This window comes from Mytilus trossulus, chromosome 13 (genome assembly GCF_036588685.1).
Source record: "Mytilus trossulus isolate FHL-02 chromosome 13, PNRI_Mtr1.1.1.hap1, whole genome shotgun sequence".
NCBI classification, from domain to species: Eukaryota; Metazoa; Mollusca; class Bivalvia; order Mytilida; family Mytilidae; genus Mytilus; species Mytilus trossulus.
Window position 1 is genome coordinate 45,831,914 of NC_086385.1, and position 16,269 is coordinate 45,848,182.

At 31.5% G+C, this 16,269-nt stretch overlaps 1 protein-coding gene across 1 annotated transcript; it reads right to left on the minus strand.

The window, feature by feature from the left end:
* Nucleotides 1-2,870: 2,870 nt before the first annotated feature.
* LOC134694420 (serine-rich adhesin for platelets-like) lies at nt 2,871-11,906 on the minus strand. Its single transcript, XM_063555429.1, has 2 exons — nt 11,627-11,906; nt 2,871-5,881 (listed from the first exon to the last, which is right to left on the minus strand). The coding sequence occupies exons 1-2, from the start codon at nt 11,904-11,906 to the stop codon at nt 2,871-2,873; spliced, it is 3,291 nt and encodes a 1,096-aa protein (XP_063411499.1).
* Between the last annotated feature and the right edge of the window lie 4,363 nt (nt 11,907-16,269).

Sequence of the window (16,269 nt, forward strand, 5' to 3'; positions counted from 1 at the left end):
TTTAATTGATGTGATAAAGTTCATTGAACCTTCGCTAAAATTACAATCTCCTTGCCATTTGCTTGTCTCAAAGATCAAACTCTTAATGATAAGATTATGAAATGTAATGTTCTTTTACAGTATACATATCTGAACAGTTTAGATATCTTAATTTGTGACAATCATAATTTAGGTAATAGAGGAACTCCTGTTAAAAAGTTACTAGCCAATGATTGCCTTCACTTGAATAAAAGTCCAACATCATAATCAACAGAAAAGGGGAAATAACTACCAAAAAAGGAACAAACCCTAAATAGGTACACAAGGTACTTATTTTGTAAACCAGAATTCCTGGCATGGTACAGGTAATATGAAATTTAACTCTAACAAAACAGAACAACATTCCCCACAACCCCCTTTTATGTATCCTATGTACACAGGTTTCAATCCTAGTATATTTGGCTTTATGTCAAGTTTGTCACAACAAACTGGTAGAAGATAAAAAAACAAAAAAAAAACTTATTACTCAGTGGTAACTACATGTAATATGTACTTGTAAATCAACTTTATTTTTCAAAGCTATTAAAGCAAGTAGTATTTGCTTATGATAATTATAAATAATTTTATGTACATGTATGTGGCACTAGAATGTTTTTGATCCGCTATTATACATGTATACATATACTCTTATTTAAGTCAAAAGTCATCATTTGTGTTTGTGTAGCTTTTTATTACCCAAAGAGGCCTTCATTTTTACATGTACAATAATTATACACTTTGCATACATGTATATTATAAACATGCATATATTGATCCTTTTGTACAATTTACAATAGACCAATTTTTTTTGTATTTTTGTATACACATTTTGTAAACATGGTGAAACATTACAGTATGTAGCAAATGCAATCATACTAAATGTCTCAATAATTTAAAAAGCTTTCAGAAATCAATTTTCTGTTCTCTGTATGAATGCTCATACTATAAAATCATTGGAGTCATTGAGTTATCTATCCTTGATCATATTAATGTAATCTCATAAGTAAAATAACGTTTTACAATATTTACTGTAAAATTTGTTACATTACTGTACAACAAATTTATATCTATGGGTATCTTAGTGTTTTCTTCTCTTTTATGTCTGATTATTTTTTTCCTACGGTGTAATGGTTATCAAAAACAGTTTACGTGTAAGCTGTTGGAGTATTTATGGTTTTAAACTAAAAGGATACAAAAAGTACAGTGATTCAGATTTTATAAGTGAATTCAACAAAAAAGATATTTTCTGTTTACTTGAAACCCATTGCATTGGATATACCAGATTTTAAAACTGTGCATCTTATTCGGCCTATGTCTGCACACACAAGAAAAGGCGCTGGTGGTATTTCTGTATATGTAAGGTCTACACTGAGACCTGGAATAAAATTCTTAAAACACAAAACAAATGACTACATTTGGCTTGAACTTTGTAAGCAATTTTTTGGCTTACCTGAAGATTTATATCTATGTTTTTTTTATATAACCCCCCTGCCAATTCGACATATTCTCAATCTCTAACCTATGATATTCTGGAATATGTGGAAAATGATATAGTAAGTTATTCCAAACTGGGAATGATTTTAATTGCTGGTGATGTAAATGCTAGAACTATATTTTAGATAGTCATATCTCATCTTTATTTGAAGAATATAACCCTGATTTTGATATACCAGTCCGTCATAGCCAAGATATCATTTTATCCACAAGGGACAAGACACTTAACGACTTGTGTGTGCAGACAGGGATCCGTATCTTAAATGGTAGAACCCCTGGTGATTATATAGGTCAGCTTACTTGCCACACCCCTACGGGTTGTAGTGTGGTAGACTATTTTTTATCCTCCGAAAGTCTTTTAAGTTATATACTTTTTTTTAAGGTTCATGATTTTAAAGCCGACCTCCCTGATCACTGACAGGTATCCACAATGTTAAAAGTTAACAGTATATTTAATGCAGTGCAAAAAGATGTTTACTCTATACCAAACCAATATATATGGGAAGAAAATTCTGCAGAGAAATTCCAAAATGCTCTAGCTTCAACATTGGTTCATGAAAAAATAAAACCATTTAAAAAATTCAAATTATACTGATGACTCAAATATTATGATACAAGACCTAAATAATATCCTTTATGAGGCAGCTAATATTTCTATTAAGAAAAAGATTTTAAAAAAGGTAAATAGTACTGCTAAAGTGAAGAAAAGTCAACAGTCAAAACGGTTTGACCTACCCCTCATAAATATGAAAAACAGCTATGCGATAAAGTAAAGCTTTTTAAAAAATATAACAAAGATCCTTATATTTGATCATCATTCTTTGCTTTACTAAAAACATACAGAAAAGCAAGAAAAACTAAATATAGAGAATTCCGTGCTGATCTTATAGATCAACTTGATAATTTGCGTGAGGAAAACCCAAAAAATTATTGGACTTAATTAGAATCCCTTAAAAATTTGGACAAAAAAACCCCAGAAAAATCATCAAATATAACAAGCACGGAGTGGGCTGAATATTTTAAGGATCTTAACAAACAAAAAACAGTAACTCCTTCTCCTAATATTATAATAGATTTTTTACGTAATTTAGAAAATGCTTAAGTTTTTACTGAGTGAGATTAGTTTCATTTAAATAATACCCCCTAACGAACACAAAAAATCATATCTACATGGGTGTCAAATTTAGTATAAATGCCAAATTTACAGATGCCCAACATGAAATGTATAATAAAGGGTTAAAGGCCTTATTTAAACTAAAAATATGTTTCTTAGGTCATCAACAAAAACTAAAAACTCTCATTCATGTTTTTGTATAGCTGAGTTCTGCAGACGCTTTTGGTGGGATTATAATGCAATTTTAATTCCTAGAACTACCAACAATGGTATCGACAAATATAGTTCTAGAACTACCAACAGTGGTATCGACAAATATAGTTATAGAACTACCAACAGTTGTATCGACATATACAGTCTTAGAACTACCAACAGTGGTATCGACAAATATAGTTATAGAACTACCAACAGTTGTATCGACATATATAGTCCTAGAACTACCAACAATGGTATCGACAAATATAGTTATAGAACTACCAACAGTTGTATCGACATATATAGTCCCAGAACTACCAACAATGGTATCGACAAATATAGTTATAGAACTACCAACAATGGTATCGACAAATATAGTTATAGAACTACCAACAGTTGTATCGACATATACAGTCATAGAACTACCAACAGTGGTATCGAAAAATATAGTTATAGAACTACCAACAGTTGTATCGACATATACAGTCTTAGAACTACCAACAGTGGTATCGACAAATATAGTTCTAGAACTACCAACAGTGGTATCGACATATATAGTCCTAGAACTACCAACAATGGTATCGACAAATATAGTTATAGAACTACCAACAGTTGTATCGACATATATAGTCCTAGAACTACCAACAATGGTATCGACAAATATAGTTATAGAACTACCAACAGTTGTATCGACATATATAGTCCCAGAACTACCAACAATGGTATCGACAAATATAGTTATAGAACTACCAACAGTTGTATCGACATATATAGTCCTAGAACTACCAACAGTGGTATCGACATATATAGTCCTAGAACTACCAACAATGGTATCGACAAATATAGTTATAGAACTACCAACAGTTGTATCGACATATACAGTCATAGAACTACCAACAGTGGTATCGACAAATATAGTTATAGAACTACCAACAGTTGTATCGACATATACAGTCATAGAACTACCAACAGTGGTATCGACAAATATAGTTCTAGAACTACCAACAGTTGTATCGACATATACAGTCATAGAACTACCAACAGTGGTATCGAAAAATATAGTTATAGAACTACCAACAGTTGTATCGACATATACAGTCTTAGAACTACCAACAGTGGTATCGACATATATAGTTCTAGAACTACCAACAGTTGTATCGACATATACAGTCCTAGAACTACCAACAATGGTATCGACAAATATAGTTATAGAACTACCAACAGTTGTATCGACATATATAGTCCTAGAACTACCAACATTGGTATCGACAAATATAGTTATAGAACTACCAACAGTGGTATCGACATATATAGTTCTAGAACTGCCAACAGTGGTATCGACAAATATAGTTCTAGAACCACCAACAGTGGTATCGACATATATAGTCCTAGAACTACCAACAATGGTATCGACAAATATAGTTCTAGAACCACCAACAGTTGTATCGACATATATAGTCCTGGAACTACCAACAATGGTATCGACAAATATAGTTATAGAACTACCAACAGTTGTATCGACATATACAGTCCTAGAACTACCAACAGTGGTATCGACAAATATAGTTATAGAACTACCAACAGTTGTATCGACATATATAATCCTAGAACTACCAACAGTGGTTTCGACAAATATAGTTATAGAACTACCAACAGTTGTATTGACATATACAGTCATAGAACTACCAACAGTGGTATCGACAAATATAGTTATAGAACTACCAACAGTTGTATCGACAAATATAGTTATAGAACTACCAACAGTTGTATCGACATATATAATCCTAGAACTACCAACAGTGGTTTCGACAAATATAGTTATAGAACTACCAACAGTGGTTTCGACAAATATAGTTATAGAACTACCAACAGTTGTATCGACATATACAGTCCTAGAACTACCAACAGTGGTATCGACAAATATAGTTATAGAACTACCAACAGTTGTATCGACATATATAATCCTAGAACTACCAACAGTGGTTTCGACAAATATCGTTATAGAACTACCAACAGTTGTATCGACATATACAGTCATACAACTACCAACAGTGGTTTCGACAAATATAGTTATAGAACTACCAACAGTGGTTTCGACAAATATAGTTATAGAACTACCAACAGTTGTATCGACATATACAGTCCTAGAACTACCAACAGTGGTATCGACAAATATAGTTATAGAACTACCAACAGTTGTATCGACATATATAATCCTAGAACTACCAACAGTGGTTTCGACAAATATAGTTATAGAACTACCAACAGTTGTATCGACATATATAGTCCTAGAACTACCAACAGTGGTTTCGACAAATATAGTTATAGAACTACCAACAGTTGTATCGACATATACAGTCCTAGAACTACCAACAGTGGTATCGACAAATATAGTTATAGAACTACCAACAGTTGTATCGACATATATAATCCTAGAACTACCAACAGTGGTTTCGACAAATATAGTTATAGAACTACCAACAGTTGTATCGACATATATAGTCCTAGAACTACCAACAGTGGTTTCGACAAATATAGTTATAGAACTACCAACAGTTGTATCGACATATACAGTCATAGAACTACCAACAGTGGTATCGACAAATATAGTTATAGAACTACCAACAGTTGTATCGACATATATAGTCCTAGAACTACCAACAGTGGTTTCGACAAATATAGTTATAGAACTACCAACAGTTGTATCGACATATACAGTCCTAGAACTACCAACAATGGTATCGACAAATAAAGTTATAGAACTACCAACAGTTGTATCGACATATATAGTCCTAGAACTACCAACAGTGGTATCGACAAATATAGTTCTAGAACCACCAACAGTTGTATCGACATATATAGTTCTAGAACTACCAACAATGGTATCGACAAATATAGTTATAGAACTACCAACAGTTGTATCGACATATACAGTCCTAGAACTACCAACAATGGTATCGACAAATATAGTTATAGAACTACCAACAGTTGTATCGACATATATAGTCCTAGAACTACCAACAATGGTATCGACAAATATAGTTATAGAACTACCAACAGCTGTATCGACATATACAGTCTTAGAACTACCAACAGTGGTATCGCAATTTTAATTCCTAGAACTACCGATATTGGTATGTCCATAGATAGTCCAATTATTTTGTTTATTACTTTAGACTACAGCCCTTGGATGGTGTAAACTTCCCCAAAAAACGTGTATGGTGTAATGGTGTATAGTGTATGTTGCAATGGTGTAAGGTGTATGGTGCTATGGTGTATGGTGTAAGGGGAATGGTGTAATGGTGTATGGGGAATGTTGTGATTGTGGAACGTGTGATCGGGAATGGTGTGAATGATGGTGTACGACATTTCATTAGTTGAAAACGAAGTTTTTTTTATTTTGTTTTTTCAAATTGTAAACATAAACAATAATAATAATCTTAATATTGGAAATTTAATTGCAATATGGGTAATTTCGGATCGTGTAGATAGAATGGGTAATGGTGTATGGTGTAATGTGTAAGGTGTATGGTGCAAATGTGTAACGTGTATGGTGTAATGGTACAAGGTGTATGGTGTAATGGTGTATGGTGTATGGTGTTATGGTGTATGGTGTTAGTGGGAAGTTTACACCATCCAAGGACTGTACTATATGTCTACTTTTCCATTTCTTCGGAGAAATACTCTGACATGAACCGGTCTATAAAAGATATATTTATCAGTTGATTTTGCGTTCTATCACGACGTACTTGTAAAAGATCATTGCTGCTGACAAGGAGGTTATTAAATAAAGGGTTCCAAGTCATCACGAAATAGTTGAAAGAAGTGGAATAAATGTGTCAACATTATTCATTCTCTCACTGTTATTCTCGACTGTAAAATCAAAATCACCAAATCTTTGAAAATCCATAAAAATGGAATTGTTTGTTTTTTAAACCTTCAAAAGGGGGGGGTCGAGGTGATGCCATTTTTCTTGGTTCATCAATTGTCGTTCCGACACTGGTGATGCCTCGTTAAATTTGAGCAGCAGGTGCAAGCTCTTTTATACCAGATGAGTTGTGAAATGTATAAACCAAATGCAGGTTGATTTGATATATTGCTGCTATAACATTTATAATCATCTCGTCTGTCAAACATTCTGTCATTGAGATCACCGTGTACATCATGATGTACATTATAATCTCATCAAAAGCGTCTGCAGAAGTGGCACCGTTACAAACTCAGCTATACATAATGAACGGCTTATATGAGCATATTATACTCATAATGGAAGTACATACGAAGAGCAACAAAATACTGCATTTACCAGTCTGAGAATAAAATGTCAACAAATTACCTGAACATGTGTTAATTAAAGTCAATGCTTAAGTATGGCTTAATTCTTATTTACTTGAAGTCTCTTGTAAAACTTACTACCTTTTTCAGGTTGTTATAAGCATTGTTCAGTTACAAATTAGTTTTTGACAAAAATAAAAGTAAAAAATATGAATCCCAGGTGAGGGACCATAACGTAGTATAGTTATCTATTGTCCTAAAAAATCATTATAACTTATAAAATAAATATATTTAGCTAACAAAGTCCTAAAAGTTGAATAAAGTAACATTAGTTTTTAGTAGTACATTAATTTTTTATCAATCGATTTCTAAAAATACCACATTTCCAATACTAGTTAACAACCACATGCACACATATAACCTTAGATCCGGGTAGAACAACGCAGTCCATAGATGTTTAGAAAGCTTTAAAACTTGTAAATTTATTTAGTTAAATTAATGAATGTTAGCTAGCCCCTCTCTGTGATTACTGTAAGATAAATCTGGTCAATTTCCCTAACATTCTATCATTATGAGGAGATAATATATTTCTGTTTTCATTTAAAATCTTTTTCAGAAAAGTTAAAAATGTGTTGTGTAGGTTCCAATTATAATTTTTCACTATAATATTCGGTGTAAGTTAGAAAATTCAGAGATAAAGTGGTGGCTATGGTTTTCTGTTTTTGTTTGTGCGTATATGTATTTGTGTTAGGCAGTATTACACTTCTTTTGTGTACTTGTCTTTATGGATCAAGGAAAGCAGATAAATTAATACAGCGTGTCTGCCTCATTTCAGTTCTGATATAAGTGGTTACACTATATCAAAGAAACACATACCTTTACAAGTATCATGATGAATTCTTTTGGCGATGATATGATGCATACCAAAACTTGAAACAGTGTATTCCTGTATACGATGTAGGAAATGCTTACCCTCCCGTTGCATCTGATTTCACTCCCTGTTTTTACATGTTTTAGTTGAGTTCGTGTTGTTTCTAATTTATTATTCATAACGGATGATGTAAATGTCCCTTGGTTTTATGAGTCATTGTTTACTCCTTGGTAGTGATTGTTATTGTCTTTATAGCAGAATTAAACATATGTAATTCAACGGGATATTATACCTCAAATTAAAAGTAAAAAGAAATCTTTTTTTTTTAAATTTCCAGAAAACGGCTTTAAAAGAGAACTTTTTCATGATTACTTGGAGGAAGATGATCTATATGTGACACATGCACTTGTTATATACGTTATATCAAGGTATATAGGAAATTGTTTTGACCTTGCACATCTATGGCGTTCTTGCATGGTTTTTTTTTTTTTAAATGTAACAAAAAATATTTATAAGATAATAAAATACTTTTTTATGTTGGTTGATATTCATCAACATTTCAAAACAAAGTAATGAAATTATAGATATACATAAATGTTTTAATAAACCAATGAAAAATACTTATATCTAGTACATTTACAGATAATGAAACGATTTCAAATTCAATACAAAAAACTATATGTAAAAGATAAAATAATAACCCTGTTGAAGGTACAAAATTAACGCACTGACTTTTTAAAATTGAACATAGTTTAAAGGAATATAACTCTTGCATACAAATGACATACCAATCTAATTTATTAACTGCGCATTCGTGCTCCACCTTCAATGAAGTTACTAAATTATAAATATAACCACAAGTTGTTATTCTATAGGATAGTGACGACTAATGACTGCTAGCCCACAGTAAAGAATATCAGTTTGAATTTTTTTTTAAACTTACTCAGAAAAATGCTTGAATTACTTGACTATTATAGCTCATAATTAACGTGTTTACACATTTATATAATATGGTTGTCAAACATTATAAAACTTAAACAGTAAAAGACTATATAAATACAACGCGTTTGATTGCATTAACTTATCCAAAGGGATATTTTTATAAAGCCTAAACATTTCGACACATTGTTTACATTTTTTAATTATAATTGTTACAGTATCACAAATTTCGGTTAAGATTTGACTAAATACCAATATCATGATATCGTCAAGTAAATATGCTACAAGATGATAATGCATGTAGTTAAACTCTCAAGATCTCTCCATTAATCCATAAAACGAAATTGTATAATGCATCTTTAAAAACAAAACAAAACACGACGTTCTTAGTTAGCGTGTTACATGTACTTTACTTTGTTCATGTTTTCCATTACCTTAGTTGAATTACAAGTTGATTTTAAGATACATTGACAACTGTCAATTCCTACTTTTACACAATAATTCAATGAATCTTTTAATTATAGTGTTTTTGTTTAATGTTTATAATATCAGATTTCGATAAAAATGTAGTGACCTAGTTTATGGACCCTCGCAAATTATTATTAAAGTGTATTTATCAAGGTCAAAAGATAGGTTTTCAGAAGACGATTCTCGGGCGATCAAAGTCAATTCTATTATTGTTTACAAATTGTTCGTCGTTGCATTGAATTATCATAAATCAAGCGATAAAAAACTGAGATTTGAGATATTTTCCATAGAAACACCAATATGCATCCGCAGAAAAAAAAACATTACTTCGCGGTTGAAGTCATTTGAGTTAGTTTTATTTATATTTTGTATTTGTTTGCTGATATGATGTGTCCTACATTCACTTACAATTTAGCAGCTTAATAATAGGTTGATACCTCTTACGTTACTTTTTTGGACGAAGTTTATTGTTATTATCTTTTTGTATATGTTTTTTTTCTGTGTTTTATCGTGATTGTGTTAACCCTCTCTCATATGTCAATGCCGTTTATTTATGTTCTGCACACGATGTAGTTTTGTATTCGTGTTATGTTCTATATATAAAAAAGAAGATGTCGTATGATTGTCAATGAAACAACTATCTACAAAAGACCAAAAAGACACAGACATTAACAAATATAGGTCACCGTACGGTCTTCAACAATGAGCAAATTCCATACCGCATAGTTAGCTATAAAAGGCCTTGATAAAACGATAAAACAAACGGCCTTGTTCATGTAAAAAAATTAACGGAAAACAAATATGTAACAAATAAACAAACGACAAACACTGTATTACAGGCTCCTGACATGGGACAGACACATACATAAGTAATGTGGCGGAGTTATATGTTTGGTCTTCAGCAACTTCCTTTTTTTACAGTTAACCCAGTTGTGTGATGTCTAAGTCTTGATTATATTATTTTTTTCTTAAATATTTGAATCATTAATTGAACACTATTTTTACGTTTTTGCTTCGTTCGTCGTTATATGTTCAAGTTTCTGTTAAAATTGAGGTAAGAATTTTAATGCCTAAATCAAAAAGGACTCGAAAAGTATATATCATGATTTAATGATACCAATAGACAAAACAATAGTGAAAAAAAGTTAAATCACAAAAATACCGTACGCCGGGGAAAATTCAAAACAAAAGGTCTTACTCAAATAGCAAAATCAAAAGCTCAAACATTTCAAACAAATTGATAACAACTGTCGTATTCCTGACTTGGGACAGGCATTTTCTAATGTAGAAAATTGTGGATTAAACCTGGTAATTTATAATTAAGAGAAACGCCAAAATACATAAAAGTTAACCAATTTTTGCCTATTTCTGTTTACTAACTGTATTAGCAGTTCAATGGTATGTAGAGTTATGTCAATCTTTTAATATATTATTTATCTCCAATGGTATTTTAGTCAATATAAACAAGACATATAAGTTTAGAAAAAAAGTTTTTAAACCAACTGACAAATGCAAATAAATAACCGTACTTCGACAAGGATTATAGAGAAAAACCGTACATGTCAAAATAATTAAACTACTAATCTTTTTAAACATCATAAAAGTGAAAGTGTCTTGTCAATTACAACAGATTCAACCTTAACTGTTTCTTAATAACCTAGTTCATGTATAAAGGAGTGCATAAAAATAAATGTTTTTAAAATCATGAAAGACAACTTACGTTAAGAATATTAGACAAAAATATATGTACAGGTTTGATAGTTCTATGTTCAGCTTGCTAAACTATATGAAACTATAAAAAAAAAGAAGATGTGGTATGATTACCAATGAGAGAACTCTCAACAAGAGACAACATGACACAGACATAAACAACTATACGACACCTTACGACCTTCAACATGAGCAAAGCAAATGCCACATAGACAGCTATAAGAGGCCCGGAAATGACAAATGTAAAACAAATTAAACGAGAAAATTGAGGCCTAATGTACATAAATGTACAATAAATGAACGAAAAACAAATATGTTACACATCAACAAACGACAACCACTGAATTACATGCACCTGAGTTTGGACAGACACATACATACAGAATGTGGCGGGGTTAAACATGTTAGTGCGATCCCAACCCTCCTTCTAACCTTGGACAAGACTTGATTAGTTTAAATGACATTGTCGTCCAGATCGAGTCTAGTTTCTCTTTCCAAGCTCTCATATGATCGAGTAACTTGCATTTGTTGTGACATGTTACCAACTAGCTTTTGATATGAACCGTTATAAATGTCTTTTGGATCTGTGGTATGTGTACCAGTTTCAGAACTGCTACTCACAACTTCCAATGATTCAAAAGAATGTGTTGTACTACTTTCACTATACGTCGAGCCAATAACAATATTGGTAACGTTGGAAGACGAAGTACTTTGCACGTCCACGCTAACTTCTTCCATTGCATTCACTTCTATTTCGTCATAAGGACTTTCATCTTCAATGTAATCTCGCGATACATTCATATCAATTTCCCTCTTTTTCATTTTCCAACATTTTAAAATTATTGCAACCAGCAATGCCAAACAGCTGGTTAAAAACACCGAAAAAAACACAGTTGTAACTTTAACAGAATTCTGTTTCATACCTCCTGAAATACAAGATAAAATTGCTTGTATGATTTTATGAGTGGTTTCATTAGTGATTTTTTTGTTGTTATTAAGTTTAGTTAGGTTTCGACATAATGTACTATCGGCAAACCTCTTGACATAAATATTTTATAACATTTGTCTTTATAAATACCAGAACATTTTCAGTCCTGATTTAAAATAAAATTCAACTGATACTTATAAACTCTAAATCGTGATAAAACATGTTAATTAAAAATAAGATTATTACCAAGAAAAACAGATTTCTCCTGAGATCTTTGGCTTTTCCCGATTATATTTGGAGAGTACACTCGGAACATGTAATTGGTGTGTTGTTTCTGGTTATATAATGTCCATAATGATGTCCTATTCGAAGAAAAGTTCATGGTTGGTATATGTATCGTCGTCCAAACATCAGAATTTTTCTCTCTGACTTCGAAGACAAATGTTTGTGGAAAACCTCCATCAAACTTGCAAACCCATTGAACAAAAATGTTGTCCTCTACAGTACCGACAAATACATTTGATGGTCTTTTTGGAACACCTAATTTGTAATTTTGTACCCTTTAACTTCAACATTGTTAGATGTGTTGATAATATCATTGATGTAGGTATGTTCCTCAAGTATTTTTACATTTATCCCATCAGCTGAAACCCTGATACCATTTTGATTCTATGTAAGCATTTCTGAAAATATCGGATTACTTAAAACGTTGAGTTTTATATCATTTGATGAGTTAAGTATTCCATAGTAATCTGGTTTATTGTCAGCTCTAAAACAAAACTAAACTAGATATTTGTATTTAAGTTTGCTACTAATAAAGAAAAACCTTTTTGCCTCAGTTATCAATGTTGTCGAAATTATTGAACTAAGATCAAATAAACTGGTTAACATTTTTCTTTAAGCGGCTCACAAAAGACAGAAAGTTTCTTCCTGTAATTTTGTCATTTAAAAACGTATCCACTGCGTAACTCCATCTTCAAAAAAAAAAAAAACAACGAACCCCGAAAATAGTTTGATTAAACTAGTTTATGTAGCTACCTAAACCTCTCACTTGTATGACAGATGCATAATATACCATTACATTGACATTGGTGTGTGGATGAAACAGGCATGCATTATAGGTAAACATGTCAAAAGTAATTATTTTCCAGTAAACATCCACACCACACTGAATTGTCTGGACAACATCTAACCATTCCGTATATAATTACAAGCACGTTTAAGCCTTAACTATATCAATATGAAACACGTAACATTCTACTGCACATGCACTTATTGCGACAATGTATGTTTACAAATGTGTTTCTTTTTAAAATGATTAAGATAATTACTCAAAGTTGACTGCTGTACTCCTACTTGTTCACATTTAAACCTATTACATGTGTTTGTCTGTATGTTTTGTTGACACATCGTTGTCAATATAATGGGATTTTATGCGAATGTCTTATCATAATCACGATGGATATGGTTGTCCTGCGAGAGAACGTTCTGTGCTGGTGATTTGGTCCTATCAGGTGCTGGTGGGTCCTGATTCTGTGCTGGTGTGTTTGTTTACATTGTATTAGAACGGCCATAAAACGACTGTTTTGTTGCTTAATTTTTCTCTGATGCTTCATAAGTACCAAAAAGTAAGCAAAAGTCGTGCAAGTTCGTTAAACGGAATTGTCCTGACTCTGTGCTGGTGATTACAAAAACGGTCCTGGTTCTGTGCTCCTATGTCCTGGTTCTGTGCCTTTATATTTTAGTTAAAAGTGGCATATATTCAAGATCATTGATGCTGTACTACTAATTAACTGTTGTCTACTTTATTGAATTTGACATTGTTGTGAATCTGTTTACTGTTATTATGAGAGAAAAGATACCCCTTTTCTGTTTTGTTTTAAACTAACTATAATCTTATTTATTGGCCTGTTTATAGCACCCTTCTTGCCCCCTTTTAAGATGAGAAAATATGTTTACGATTTTCGGGATAACGATCATTTTGCAAAATCACCAAAAATACGTTGTAATTTATACAATACTTATATAAAGTAGATGATGTGGTATGTTTGTTGTCAATGGACAAATTTCCATAAGAAACAAAAGGAAGTATGTGTTAACAACCATACACTATCGTACAACCTTCAACAATAACAAAAATATAGAACAAAGGACGTTTTGAGCGTTCGAATCATATGTCTTTAGCAGCTTACAACACATGTATTTGTGAACAATTGAGTGCTGACTATAAGAATGACAATAGTATTGCGGGTTTGTTTGTTTGGTTTTTTTGGTGGGATAAGTTAGAGCGAGATTACAGTGAAAGTTTTAAGCTTGGAATAGTTTCCCGTAAGATTTAAAAGATGTATTTTAAAAGAAAAATGTATCTTTCAGCTATTAAGAATCACTTGCTGTATCTGTTAGATTTTTTCAACATATTTTTTGGTGTGCACGGTTATCAGGTATATTTTTTTTCGAAGGTTCGATAGAACACTAAAAAAAATCACTAATTTATGAAAGGGCAGACTAAAATATGTCTGAGAATGAAGACGAGATAACTAAGAGAACACTGACAAAAATAAGATTTCTTAGCTTTTTCATTTCAAAATTCCAATATAAAATAAAATAAATATTTTTGATATATAATTACGGGGGAGGAAGTGAACAACGTGTCTTACTTTCTATATTTAAATATTTTTATGAATAAAAATCAAATGTGCCTTAATTGTAATTGAAAATGAGTAATTGGAAAAAAGACCCAACTAAAATACACTTTTATTATAATTTTCGTAATATTGTAAAGCAAAATTATATCCGGGTGAAATTTGATCCGAAGGAAAATATGTCACAGTAGTTGTTGTCATTTTTTTATCCGGAGGAAAATATTTCCCTTGGATATTTTTTCCTTTGTCGTGAAATTCTATCTGGGAAGTTAACTTATTGAAAAGTTATTAGAAGAAAACGTATCCTTTACAAATACTATGAAATAATAATAGTGTATTTGAATTAAACCTATTTTGTAAAAAAAAATGTATTATAATGGGAATTATTTCACAAATTATCATTGAAAAAAATTCCTGAAAATTTTCACTAAATATCGTTCTTTTAGAACGAAAATTATCATTTAACAGAAGAAAGAAAACCAGAAATAATTTCAATGATCGTAATAGTGAAATAATATCATGATTTAATAAGGTAATAATAATTCTTTATTCCGTAAGCAAATATACAGCTCATAGGATTAAATACATACACAAATTATACAGTTTACATAAACATATACATAAACATATACAGCATTAATATATAGCGGAGTTTGGCATACAATTTACATTGGTAATAAAGGGGATAATCTTCTTTTTTTGTGATTTCTTTGACCAGTATTGCTAGTACACCTAGAAACTAAAGTCTTGTTGTACTCTAAGTTAAGTTTTTCTTTATATGTATTTTTTTTATTAAATACCCCGAAAAGACCGCATAAAGACTTTTTAAAGGTTTTTTACGCAGTGTCATACCGAATCAAACAATTATTATGTTTTATTATACTAAATATGTGTTTTAATTTCTTGTAAAGTTCACAAAATGTCACAGCCAATCACTCTGCCAAAATGCCTGTTACCTCAACACCAGGATGGGTTCTTCGCCAAAACTAGAGAGCCCTAACTGAAGTAGAAAAAAAGCGTCAATTATGATTAGGTATGACCAAACTTTGCATTTTGGAAGATCAAAGTAACAATTTAGAATATTTAAAAGCATCTATTAAACATAATAATCCAATAACAAACATTCCAATAATAGTTTCTTCGATGAAGGACATGTAATCATGAAAAGTTGTCTGGTATAACTTTTAAATAAAGAAACACAACGCGTAATGTAAACATAGATGAACACCTTCATGCGGTTAGATTATTTGAGTGTTAAAATCATAGAAAAGTGCTTATTTACCACTTGTTCTAATCTTTACATTGGGAACACAGATAGAAAAAAACACTATGCCAAAAAGAGGTAATCTGTTTTATTCATATAATTTTATACATTATGAGGAGAAATATGTGCAAAATGTGATGTAAACGGGGAGAATAATTCTGCCTTTCATAATTATCATTACTCTCAAGTGTAATTTTTGTTGTTTCTTTCAATCTGGACACAAAAACTCATTTTACCATATACCCCATCCTTCCTCTCACAATACACTCATTGCCTCCTAGATAGCCGCAGTTAAAGATAGAAATTTGTGAATGAAAAAAATTTCGAATGGTTTCAATATCCTTCCATAAC

Excerpts from the sequence above, each read along its gene's own strand:
- LOC134694420 (XM_063555429.1), bottom strand. The coding sequence starts at position 11,906 with ATGAAAAAGAGGGAAATTGATATGAATGTATCGCGAGATTACATTGAA. Across the intron at positions 5,882-11,626 it reads TTCATATCAAAAGCTAGTTG|CTGTTGGTAGTTCTATAACT; the intron begins GTAACATGTCAC and ends ATGTCGATACAG.